The 11,936-nt window shown below is 47.8% G+C and overlaps 1 protein-coding gene across 1 annotated transcript; it reads left to right on the plus strand.

The window, feature by feature from the left end:
* Nucleotides 1-6: 6 nt before the first annotated feature.
* On the plus strand, nucleotides 7-10,621 carry BYSL (bystin like). The gene is made up of 7 exons (XM_002746535.6): nucleotides 7-334; nucleotides 4,640-4,802; nucleotides 7,456-7,594; nucleotides 7,941-8,074; nucleotides 8,678-8,838; nucleotides 9,011-9,113; nucleotides 9,938-10,621. The coding sequence occupies exons 1-7, from the start codon at nucleotides 67-69 to the stop codon at nucleotides 10,281-10,283; spliced, it is 1,314 nt and encodes a 437-aa protein (XP_002746581.1). The 5' UTR covers nucleotides 7-66; the 3' UTR covers nucleotides 10,284-10,621.
* The last annotated feature ends 1,315 nt before the right edge of the window (nucleotides 10,622-11,936 follow it).

Raw genomic sequence — 11,936 nt, forward strand, 5'->3', positions numbered from 1 at the left:
CCAAGTGTATTCTGGCCTTTTCGTCGTCCCCACGTGCGAACCTTCCCGGCAGTATTTTCAAGAAAAATGCCCAAGTTCAAGGCCACCCGTGGGGCCGGGGGTCAGGAAAAACATGCGCCCCTGGCTGAGCAGATCCTAGCTGGGAATGCGTTGCGGGCAGGGGTCCGGGAGAAGCGGCGGGGTCGTGGCACCGGAGAAGAGGAGGAAGAGTATGTGGGGCCTCGGCTGAGCCGACGGATTTTGCAGCAAGCACGGCAGCAACAGGAGGAGCTCGAGGCCGAGCATGGGACTGGGGACAAGCCCGCGGCGCCGCAGGAACGCACCACGCGGCTGGGTGAGTGTCTGGGATGAGGTCCGAACAAGACAATGGCTAGCAGCGGGGCCGGGGGCGGGGGGGAGGACAGCTAAAAAGTGTCCGGCAGGGGACTTGCAAAAGTAATGGAATGGGAGACTAAGCAATGGCCAGAGACCTCCGCGCCCACTCCTAGTTTTAGGCACTCCCTTCTAGGCACCCCCGAAGTTAGGCCAATAGGAAGTAATCGCTCGCGCCACTAAGTGTTCTTAGCATTTATCCATTGGTTTTGTAAATATTTATGGAAAACCTACTACGAGCTTTGCGCTATGCTCGAAGTTCAATCGAATATTTGAGTACAGAAGTAACAACATACAGACACGTCTGATTTAAGGACCTTACAGTCAAGCCCAGCGGAGAGACAATTACGTAGACTCTTAGAATAATATATTTCCATGATAAAATATCGTTTCCCTGGTGACAGTAGCATTGGTCTTGAGAAGCTTCTCCGATTGTAGGACCTTTAAGCTGAGAACTGAAAAACGAATGGGAAGTGTAATGAGCAGAAAACACGTTTCGCAGACAAAAAGGGAGAGAAATGAATTGACGTTTGATAGGTTCTTACTAGGGAGGGAGTGCTTACCTCTGAGGTGCTTCATCCACTTCTCAGATCTCATCTAAAGCAATATTTGACACAATTGAATAGTGGCCTCCTGCCCACAGTATCCTTACTTGGGTTATAAGACATCAACACTGCTGTTTCACTGCCACCTCACTTCTCAATATCGTTGGCTGACTCTTACTTGCAACCTCTTATCCTCAGTCCTCTGACCTCTTCTCTTCAGATATTCTCTAGTGCTGTCAGGTTTCATGGTTTCAATACCATCTCTTGGGTGACTACTCCTAACTTTATATTTTAGCCCTGATCTCTTTCATGAAATCCAGATTCTTATATTCAACTGCCTATTTGGCACCTCCAATTTGAAACAGCTCAAATTTAACATGTACAAAACCAATCCTGACCTTCTCTCCAAACCTGCTTCTCTCACCACTGTCTCAGTGAGTAGCATGATATTCTTTCATTTGCTAAAGATAAACATGACTCCTCTCTCTCCCTCCCTCCCCACATCTGATCTGTAAGGAAATTCTGATAACTCTGCCATCAAGTTATATCCAAAATCAGACCACTTTTCACCACTTTGGAACACCATCCTGTTCAAGCCACCAGTCTCTCACATTAGATTATCACAGACTCACCTGGATTATCACAGTAGCCTCCTAGATAGTATCTCATATTCTCCTTTTTTTCTTTTCTTTCCTTTCCTTTTTATTTTATTTTTAGACAGAGTCTCTCGCTCTGTCTCCCAGGGTAGAGTGCAGTGGCACAATCTTAGCTCACCGCAGCCTCAATCTCCTGGGCTCCGGCTATCTTCCCACCCGAGCCTCCCACATAGAGCTGGGACCACAGGTGTATGCCACCATGTATCCACCTAATTCTTTTTTTTTAGACAGTCACTCTGTCACGTAGGCTGGAGTGGTGTGATCTCGGCTCCCTGCAACCTCTGCCACCCAGATTCAAGCAATTCTCCTGCCTCAGCCTCCTGAGTAGTTGAGGTTACAGGTGTGAGCCACCCCGTCCAGCTAATTTTTGTATTTTTAGTAGAGATGGGGTTTTACCATGTTGGCCAGACTGGTCTTGAACTCCTGACCTCAGGTGATCTGCCCACTTCAGCCTCCCAAAGTGTTGGGATTACAGGCATAAGCCACCACGCCTAGCCGCTAATGCTTTAATTATCTGTAGAGATGAGGTCCCATAGTGTTGCCCAGGTTGGTCTCAAACTCAGGCGATCCTCCCTGCCTTGGCCTCCCAAAGCGCTGGGATTACAGGTGTGAACTACCATGCCCTGCTGTATCTCGTACTCTTCAGAACACTCAACAGCTGGGGTACGGGGGTCTACAATCCCTATACCATCTGCCTCCTTGCCAGTCTGACCTCTTCTACTGCTTTCTCCTTTGCCCATTCCACTCGATCTATATAGGCATCATTGTGTTTTGTTTTGTTTTGAGACAGAGTCTCACTCAGTTGCCCAGGCTGGAATTCAATGGCAAGATCTTGGCTCACTGCAACCTCCACCTCCCAGGTTCAAGCAATTCTCCTGCCTCTGCCTCCCAAGTATCTGGGATTACAGGCACCCAACACCACACCCAGCAAATTTTTTTTCTTTTTTTGTATTTTTAGTAGAGATAGGGTTTTGCCGTGTTGGCCAGCCTGGTCTCAAACTACTGACCTCAGGTGATCCAGCCACCTTGGCCTCCCAAAGTGCTAGGATTACAGGCATGAGCCATCGCGCCTTGCCCATAATAGTTATCTTTTAACCCAATATATTTATACATTTATTTATGTCTGTCTCTTCCAATTAGATGAGATCAGTGCGTTCAGGGTGGTATGGTCATAGACTGTCTCCTCCAGTTAGAATGTAAGCTGTATAAGAACAAAGTTTTTTAGTTTCTCTTGTTCATGGATATAGCCAGCACCCCTAACACTGCCTCACATATAGTAAGTGCTGGGTGTTTGCTCAATGACTGGGTTAATGAATGATGTTGAGGTAGGTAGAAGCCAAGCCTAAAGAAGATTCAGAAACCATCCTAACATCAATAGGAAGAATGGGAAGCTGTTGGAGAATTTTAAGTACAGGCCTGATCAAATCAAATACCTGCTTCTGGAAGATTGCTGTCTGCAGAGTGAAAAATGAGTTGGAGGGAAGCAAGGTCAGAAACATGGATACCAGTGGGCAACTGTTGAATACATTCAGGCAAGAGATGATGCTCATCTAGGTGTAGATGGTGCTGTGAAGCATGTGAGAGACAGTCTATGAGGAAAAATTGAATAGGGTTTAGTAATTGATTGGGTGTTGAGGGTGAGGGCAGGGGATGAGGCAGGAACGCCTCCCAAGCTTAGTACTGGGTGGACAATGGTGCCATTTGCTGAGCTGTGGATGGTTAGCAGTGTAGACCTAGGAGGGAAAGAAGGTAAGTTTAGTTGATGACAGGTGAGATTTGAGGTGCCTGTGAGTCATCCAAGAGCGGATGTACCGGAAACACCTGGAGTTAGGATCTGGCGCTAAGGAGAACCACCTACAAAGTCCAAATTTGGGGGATTGTTGGCATGTGGAGACAAAATGTCAGTTCCCCCTTATTTAGCTTTTATCACACACTGCCTTTGTTAATGACTTATTGATATGTAGCATTATAGCCCCCACTTGGATTATTAGGCCCCTTTCCAGATGCCCACACATGTAGCCTTCCAAAAAAGCAAGTTATTTAAATGGACTAACTTCATTTATTGAAATGGACTGGTGGATTGAAATCTGAACTCTACTGTCTGACTTTAAAGGCCCTCCAGTCTGGCTTGACCTTGTCCCCCTAGCATTATTTCCTGCTATTGCCTACAAGACACTTACAGCCAAGCCTTATTTTCACTGGGTCTGGGACACACTCCTCCTGCTCCCAAACTCTACATCCAGCGCCTAACTGTCCTCACCACTCATCCTCTAAGTGCATGTTGTCTCTAGCACTCATTGTGGCATATAATCAAGCCCTAATGTGTGTAAAATGGTAGTGAAGAATGCAGTCTAGACCCAGACTACCTGTCAGGCAGATTACCCAACTTTTCGGTGCTTCAATGTTCCCATCTAAAACTGGGTATAATAATAGTAACTACTTCTGCTGGGCGCGGTGGCTCACGCCTATAATCCCAGCACTTTGGGAGGCTGAGGCGGGTGAATCACGAGGTCAAGAGATCGCGACCATCCTGGTCAACAAGGTGAAATCCCGTCTCTACTAAAAATACAAAAATTAGCTGGGCATAGTGGTGTGCGCCTATAGTCCCAGCTACTCGGGAGGCTGAGGCAGGAGAATTGCTTGAACCCAGGAGGTGGAGGTTGCGGTGAGCCGAGATCGCGCCATTGCACTCCAGTCTGGGTAACAAAAGCGAAACTCCATCTCAAAAAAAAAAAAAAATAGTATCTACTTCTTGGGTTTATAAGGGTTAAACAATTAACATGGGTACTCTGTTCAGAAGTTCCTTCTACATAACTGAGTATGGTATGTTCACTATTATTTATGACATTGCTTTCTCATTGTTTCCTGTGCATACATTTTGTTTCTCAAGCATGATTGCAAGCTCCTGGGGACAGGGAGCTACTGCATGCCTCATTTGTTTCACTGCACATACCCGCATCTATCACAACCACATGTGAGGCCTGTACTACATAATGGCTGAAGTTAAACTGACTAATGTTTCAGCCATCCTTGGCTGGGCTCATCCATTTAGTCTCCCTCTTCTAGGTCCAAGAGTGCCTCAGGATGGATCAGATGAAGAGGACGAGGAGTGGCCCACGCTGGAGAAGGCTGCCACTATGACAGGGGTGGGCTACCATGCAGAGGTGGTGGTGGACCCTGAGGATGAGCGTGCCATAGAGATGTTCATGAACAAGAACCCTCCTGCCAGGTAGGCCTGGCAATTTGGGATAGTGGGTCCTTGAAGAAAGTTCCCACAGGAAAACAAGTTCCCCGGCAGACTTATAATTCCCTACTTTTGGAAAGGGCCCTGGAGTTGCTGGTTGTAGGGGACCACCTTGACAAAGCTGGCCTGTCCTGAAAGGACCACTGTGAGTGGGAATGACCCAGCCTCAAAATGCCTTGTGTCCTTCCGTCCATTATTGTACTACTGCCCAATTGTCAGGGAAACAGCTACAGGCCCCTTTTATACCTCTGGGGAGAGCCATCCTGTTGCATTTGGTTTTGGTATTCTTGATTTTTTTAGTGGAAGCTCAACTTCTTGGATAAATCTTCATACCCTGAGCTTCATTTAAGCCAGGGGTTTTCAACCTCAGCATACTGACATTTTGGGCTGGGTAATTTTGCGTGTGTATATGGAGGCTATTCTGTGCAGTGTTTTGCAGATATCTCTCATCTCTACCTTCTAGACTCCAGTAGCAACCTTCCCTCTAATTGTGATAACCAAAAATGACACCAGACATTGCCAAATCTCCCCTGGGGGGCAAGATCGCCCCCAGTTAGAACCAGTAATTTATTCCCATCTATAGTAAATGCTAGCTCCAAACATGCAAGCATTTAGACTGCCTGTGGTCAGATTACTGAGCCCATAAATTTTGGCCCTGGGGAGTGGAGTCTAGGATAAGGCCCTTAAACAGTTCATTCTGACCCTGTGATATTACCATGATGTTGTCCCTGATACTTTAGGCTATTTTGGCTTAATGTGTCTCTCATTGCTAATCGTGCTGTAAGACAGGAGGCTGGTAAATTCTGTGGCAGCTTATTTGAAAATACAGAATGAGGCCAGGCGCGGTGGGTCAAGCCTGTAATCCCAGCACTTTGGGAGGCCAAGGCGGGTGGATCACGAGGTCAAGAGATCAAGACCATCCTGGTCAACATGGTGAAACCCCGTCTCTACTAAAAATACAAAAAATTAGCTGGGCCTGCTGGCACATGCCTGTAGTCCCAGCTACTCAGGAGGCTGAGGCAGGAGAATTGCTTGAACCCAAGAGGCGGAGGTAGCGGTGAGCTGAGATCGCGCCATTGCACTCCAGCCTGGGTAACAAGAGCGAAACTGTCTAAAAAGAAAATAAAGAATGAAGAAAATGAGCCCATCTCCCAGATTGATGGTTGACAGTTGAAATAGATGTCACAAAATACGTACCTGGGCTTGTCCCACCAGAGAGCCTCTCAGGTTCTCACTCAGCACTTCATAACTCCTACTTCACTGGTAACTCTGACAAACTTGGCAGAATGCTTCTCCAATTTGCAGTAAATAGAATAGACAAGCTCCCTGAAGTAAACAGAACTCCAGGCAGTCGCAGGAAATGATAGCTAGCATCTTCAGAAAGCAAACCTAGATCCATGTGGATTCAACAGTCAAGAGGCCATTTAGTTTAAAGGCATATTATAAGGTCCTATAAAGTACCTTAAGAACTTCAAAAACCTGAGTTTGACTGTTACTCCCCACCTGACAGCTATGAGGCCTTGGGTGAGTTACTAACCTGAGGCCCAGTTCCCATGTCTGCATAAGTTTCCGTGTCCCATAAGTGTTGCACTGACTTTAGGACTGAAAAGTCCCAAACTCAGTGCCTGGCACTGAGTAGGACCTCAGAAAAGAGGAGCAGTTTGTTTTTTTGTTTTGTTTTGTGACAGTCTCACTCTGTCAGCCACCCAGGCTGGAGGTCAGTGGTGTGATCTCTGCTCGCTGCAACCTCAACTTCTCAAGATTACTGGCATGCACCACCACGCCCGGCTAATTTTTGTATTTTTAATAGAGACAGGATTTCACCATGTTAACCAGGCTGGTCTTGAACTCCTGACCTCCCTCAGCCTCCCATTTTTGGGATTACAGGTGTGAGTCACTGCACCCAACTCAGGAGCAGCTTTAAGTACATTTCAGGCTGGGCATGGTGGCCCACACCTGTAATCTCAGCACTTTGGGAAGCCAAGGCAGGAGCCCAGGAGTGTGAGACCAGCCTGGGCAACATGAAAAGACCCCATCTCTACAAAAGAATAAAAAATTAGCTGGGTGTTGTGCTATGTGCCTGTGGTCCCAGCTAGTGGGGAGACTGAGATCGGAAGATCGCTTGAGCCAGAGAGATGGAGGCTGCAGGGAGCCGTGATGGTGCCACTGCACGCCAGCCTGGGCAACAGAGCTAGACCCTGTCTCAAAAAAATAAATAAATAAATACACTTCAACAGCCTCTGAAGTGTATTATAAAGTGGGTACCATTATTATTCCTGTTTAACGAATGAGGAAAACAGAGGCATAGAAAGGTAAAGTAACATGCCCAAGATCATACAGGGAGTAGGCAAGCCAGGATTTGAACCTGGGCAGACCAACTTCAGAGTTCAGGTTCATAATAACCTCCATACAACTGCCAGCTTTGTCCTAAATGGAATGACGTTCAGTTCCTTTGCACGCTGCAGCGATTCTGTGGTGGATGGATGGGCACAGAGAGGGAACTGAAGTTGCATATCACCCAGCAGGATTGCAGTATGTCAGTGCACACAAGGACTGTGGGGAGTCTGGAGCTTCCTGGACAGTGACCACAGCACTCCTTCCCTCCTCTCTCCCCTCCCCTTGACACCTCCCCTCTTAGGCGCACCCTGGCTGACATCATCATGGAGAAGCTGACTGAGAAGCAGACAGAGGTTGAGACAGTCATGTCAGAGGTGTCGGGCTTCCCTATGCCCCAGCTGGACCCCCGGGTCCTGGAGGTCTACAGGGGGGTCCGGGAGGTAAGAGCTGAGAGAGGAGCCATGGTTGAAGACCCATTCGGGGACTTTTTTGCCTTTTGCCCACATCTCATACTAAAGAAGTCATGGGAGCAGAAAACAGACCTAAGAAGCAGAGTGTGTGGGTTCAGATTCCTGCTCTGCCTATAAATGACTTGGCAACCTTGGATCAGTTACTGGAACTTTTCTCTGGTCATCTGTATAATGAGCAAAATAATGGCCCCTCCTTATACAGTTATTGTGAGCATGAAATGAGTTAATATATTAAAAGCACCCAGACAAGTTCCTAACCCACAGCAAGCTCGCCATATGTGGATGACGATGATTATTTTACCTCCCTCATCCCTAGGTATTATCTAAGTATCGCTGTGGGAAACTGCCCAAGGCATTTAAGATCATCCCTGCACTCTCCAACTGGGAGCAAATCCTCTATGTCACAGAGCCTGAGGCCTGGACTGCAGCTGCCATGTACCAAGCCACCAGGTAGGGTGGATGGGGGTTCGGGGGCCTTGGTCTATAGGTACAGGCTGGGCTTGGGATGGACAGGCTCTCCTTGCCTCTACCCCTAGGGCATTTGAGCTTTGCCCCATGGCCCTCTCTGTGCTACTTTATAGCATCATTTTCCTAGCTTTTCCTCTGTCGTGTTTTGTAGCCAAGACCCAGCTAGAAACCCTCCATGATGGATTTCTAGGGAAGAGGCTTTTACAGCCACTGGGATACAACCCCATAGCGGGGCCTCAGAAGTCTATGACTACCCAGGCATGCTCAGGGCCCTCGTGATAGCAGGGTTGAGAGGAGCTGTGACAGCAAGAGGAAGGAGAGTAGCTGAGTAGCCATCAGTTTGCATGAGCTCTGGCTCTCCCCCAGACAAACAGCACTCCCCATTTGGGTACATCTCGTTGCCCCTCCTGTTCTCTCTCTAAGTTGATGGGTGTTGTATGCACACAGCTCCCACATATCCCTCACTGAGAAAAAGATCTCTTATTTTACTTTAAAACCTTTTGTATGCACTATCCATGATGATATTTAATGGGCTGGGTCCAGACTGTCGTGTGACTTGGAAACTCCCCACTTAACTCCCACTAGGATTTTTGCCTCTAACCTGAAGGAACGCATGGCCCAGCGCTTTTACAATCTTGTCCTGCTCCCACGAATACGAGATGACATTGCTGAATACAAACGACTCAACTTCCATCTCTACATGGCTCTCAAGAAGGCCCTTTTCAAACCTGGAGCCTGGTTCAAAGGTGGGATCCCCAAGGCAGGGAAGAAAGGGAAGGGCTGGAGCTCCTACAGGGAACACAGCAGGCCTGGTGTGGGAAATGGCTGGCTGGCTGCCCCTGGGCTGGGTGGGAATGCTTCCTGTAACTCCTTTTTCTTAACCTGGGCTCATAGTGACTGCCCTTTGACTCTCCTCAGGGATCCTGATTCCACTGTGCGAGTCTGGCACTTGTACCCTTCGGGAAGCCATCATTGTGGGTAGCATCATCACCAAGTGCTCCATCCCTGTGTTGCACTCCAGGTAGCATTGTCGGGGGTGGAGGAGGGCTGGTCAGTGGATATCCAGGTAGTGGAATTGCCAGGACTTGGGGATGCGCAGAGTGGAGAAGGAGCTAAGGATAGCCTTGGGTTTATATCATTATCCCCCTAAATGTAAGTTCTGCAACAACAGGGCCTAAGTACCTGGTATAAAGTGCTGAGGCTGGGCTCAGTGGCTCACGCCTGTAATCCTAGCACTTTGGGAGGCTGAGGCCGGTTGATCACAAGGTCAGGAGTTCGAGACCAGCCTGGCCAACATAGTGAAACCCCATCTCTACTAAAAATACAAAAAGTAGCTGGGCTTGGTGGCACACACCTATAATCCCAGCTACTCTGGAAGCTGAGGCAGGAGAATCATTTGAACCCAGGAGGCAGAGGTTGCAGTGAGCCAAGATTGCACCATTTTACTCCAGCCTGAGTGACAGGGTGAGACTTCATCTCATAAATAAGTAAATATATCTGTCTCATAAATAAATAAGTGCTCAGTAAATAGATGAACAAATAAGTAGGAAGCACAGGAAGAAAGTAGTTAGGGTAGAGATGTTTAGATGTTTGGACCATACTCTAGTTGGGTACTGAAACAAGCAGTCTGTGCTAGAGGTAGAGATTTGGGTGGATGCTTGTAGAGATGGTGACTGGAGTCAAGGGAGTATAATACAATTGGGTAGGTGAGAAGGCCCCTAGGGAATACCATAGTGTAAGGGCCAGCAGAGGGGAAGAAAAAAGGGGGAAAGCACAGAGGAGAAGTAGGATCCTTCTTCCAATGCTTTCCCCGCCAACTTCACCCCACCTCCCTTTTCCCATCAGTGCGGCCATGCTGAAAATTGCTGAGATGGAATACAGCGGTGCCAACAGCATCTTCCTGCGACTGCTGCTAGATAAGAAGTATGCACTGCCTTACCGGGTGCTGGATGCCCTAGTCTTCCACTTCCTGGGGTTCCGGACAGAGAAGCGTGAACTGCCTGTGCTCTGGCACCAGTGCCTCCTGACTTTGGTCCAGCGCTACAAGGCCGACTTGGCCGCAGACCAGAAAGAGGCCCTCCTAGAACTGCTCCGGCTGCAGCCCCATCCACAACTATCCCCCGAAATCAGGCGTGAGCTTCAGAGCGCAGTCCCCCGAGATGTGGAAGATATTCCCATCACCACGGAGTGAGGAAAACAGTCACTGCCCTGGCCCAAGGGGTTTGGAAGGACACCAAGACCGGTGTTGGTGACTAAAGATGACACTGAGCCTTAATGGCTGAAGACCTAGATCAGGGCAGTGACAGGTCACAGGGACATCTGTGGCTCCCAGTCCAGGACAGGAAGAACTGAGGGTCTGGCTGGTTCCCTCTTCCATTCAAGGCCCTTATCCCTGTTCAGTTCTGAGAGCCAACTTGAGTTACCATATGCTAGGATTCCCAGTCCCCAGCTGGGGCTTGGTGTGGTACTTTTTCTATGGCTGTTGCATCAGCCCACTGTGGATAAAAGCAAAGGCAGATATTTATTGAACCTCTGTGTTTGGTGTGGTCAGTGGAGGTGGGCATTACTCCTGTTAGTATCTGGAGGACAGAGGACATTCTTGTCCTGTTTATATAGGGTCCATCTCCCTAGATCTCCAAGCTTGTTACTCCAGGCCACACTCACGTTATTAGCCCCCAAGGGACACATCCTCTGCCTTTCCCTCTCATAGGCTATAGCAGCCAGAAGCAGGTTGTCCAAAAATGGTCCTGTCTCACCTATGGATGAAAGGCCTACAAGAGGAAACTCCTCAAGGAAAGCAGAGATGTAGTCAAGGAAGGTCAGAGATTAAGGCTGGACCCAAGAATGATTAGATCGGGGCTACTCACAAACAGGCTCCCTTTTTGGCTTTTTAGCCAATGAAAGCTTTAGTCGAGTGACTAGTAAACTAGGGCTAAGTGCCCATTTTTTTAGTTTGTTTTTTAAGATGGGGTTTCACCATGATGGCCAGGCTGGTCTTGAACTCCTGACCTCAGGTGATCCACCCACCTCAGCCTCCCAAAGTGCTAGGATTATAGGCATGAGCCACCACGCCCGGCCCTGTTTGGTTTTTTGAGACAGGGAGTCTCACTCTGTTGCCGAGGCTGGAGTGCAGTGGCACAGTCTCGGCTCACTGCAACCTCCCAAGTAGCTGAGACTACAGGCATGCAGCACCACACCTGGCTATATTTTGTATTTTTAGTAGAGATGGCGTTTCACCATATTGGCCAGGCTGGTCTTGAACTCCTGCCTCATGATCCACCTGCCTCAGCCTCTCAAAAGTGCTGGGATTACAGGCGTGAGCCACCATGCCTGGTCCAAGTGCCCATTTTTGTGTGGCCCATGAGCTAAGAATGATTTTTCCATTTTTAAATGGGAAAAAAAGATGAAAATAGTATTTTGTGATAGGTAAGAATTATGAAATTCCAGTTTTAGCATCCATAAACAGTTTTTTTGGAACACAGCCATGCTCACCCATTTACATGATTTCCGTGGCTGCTTTTGTGCTACAACAGCAGAGTTAAGTATCATCCTGCTATAACCCTTGTTATTTGCTTTCAAAATCGCAATTTGTTCCAACCCATTTAATATATTTGTGAAGTTTGATCATAACGCAAACTTCATGTTTGCTTGTGTATGATTTCATCCTCAAGAAATATTAGGTGAATGTGGAAAACTGTACCCAGCTGAACCAAGCCTAACTAGTACACAAAACTCACACCTAAACATATACAAGCTCCCCTCCTGTGTTGAGCAACTCTTCCAACATCCACTTCCAAAGCAAAGTGCATGTCTTCAAGATAAAAGGCCATGTTTATTGTAATAT

The sequence above is a fragment of the Callithrix jacchus genome, chromosome 4 (assembly GCF_049354715.1).
Source record: "Callithrix jacchus isolate 240 chromosome 4, calJac240_pri, whole genome shotgun sequence".
NCBI classification, from domain to species: Eukaryota; Metazoa; Chordata; class Mammalia; order Primates; family Cebidae; genus Callithrix; species Callithrix jacchus.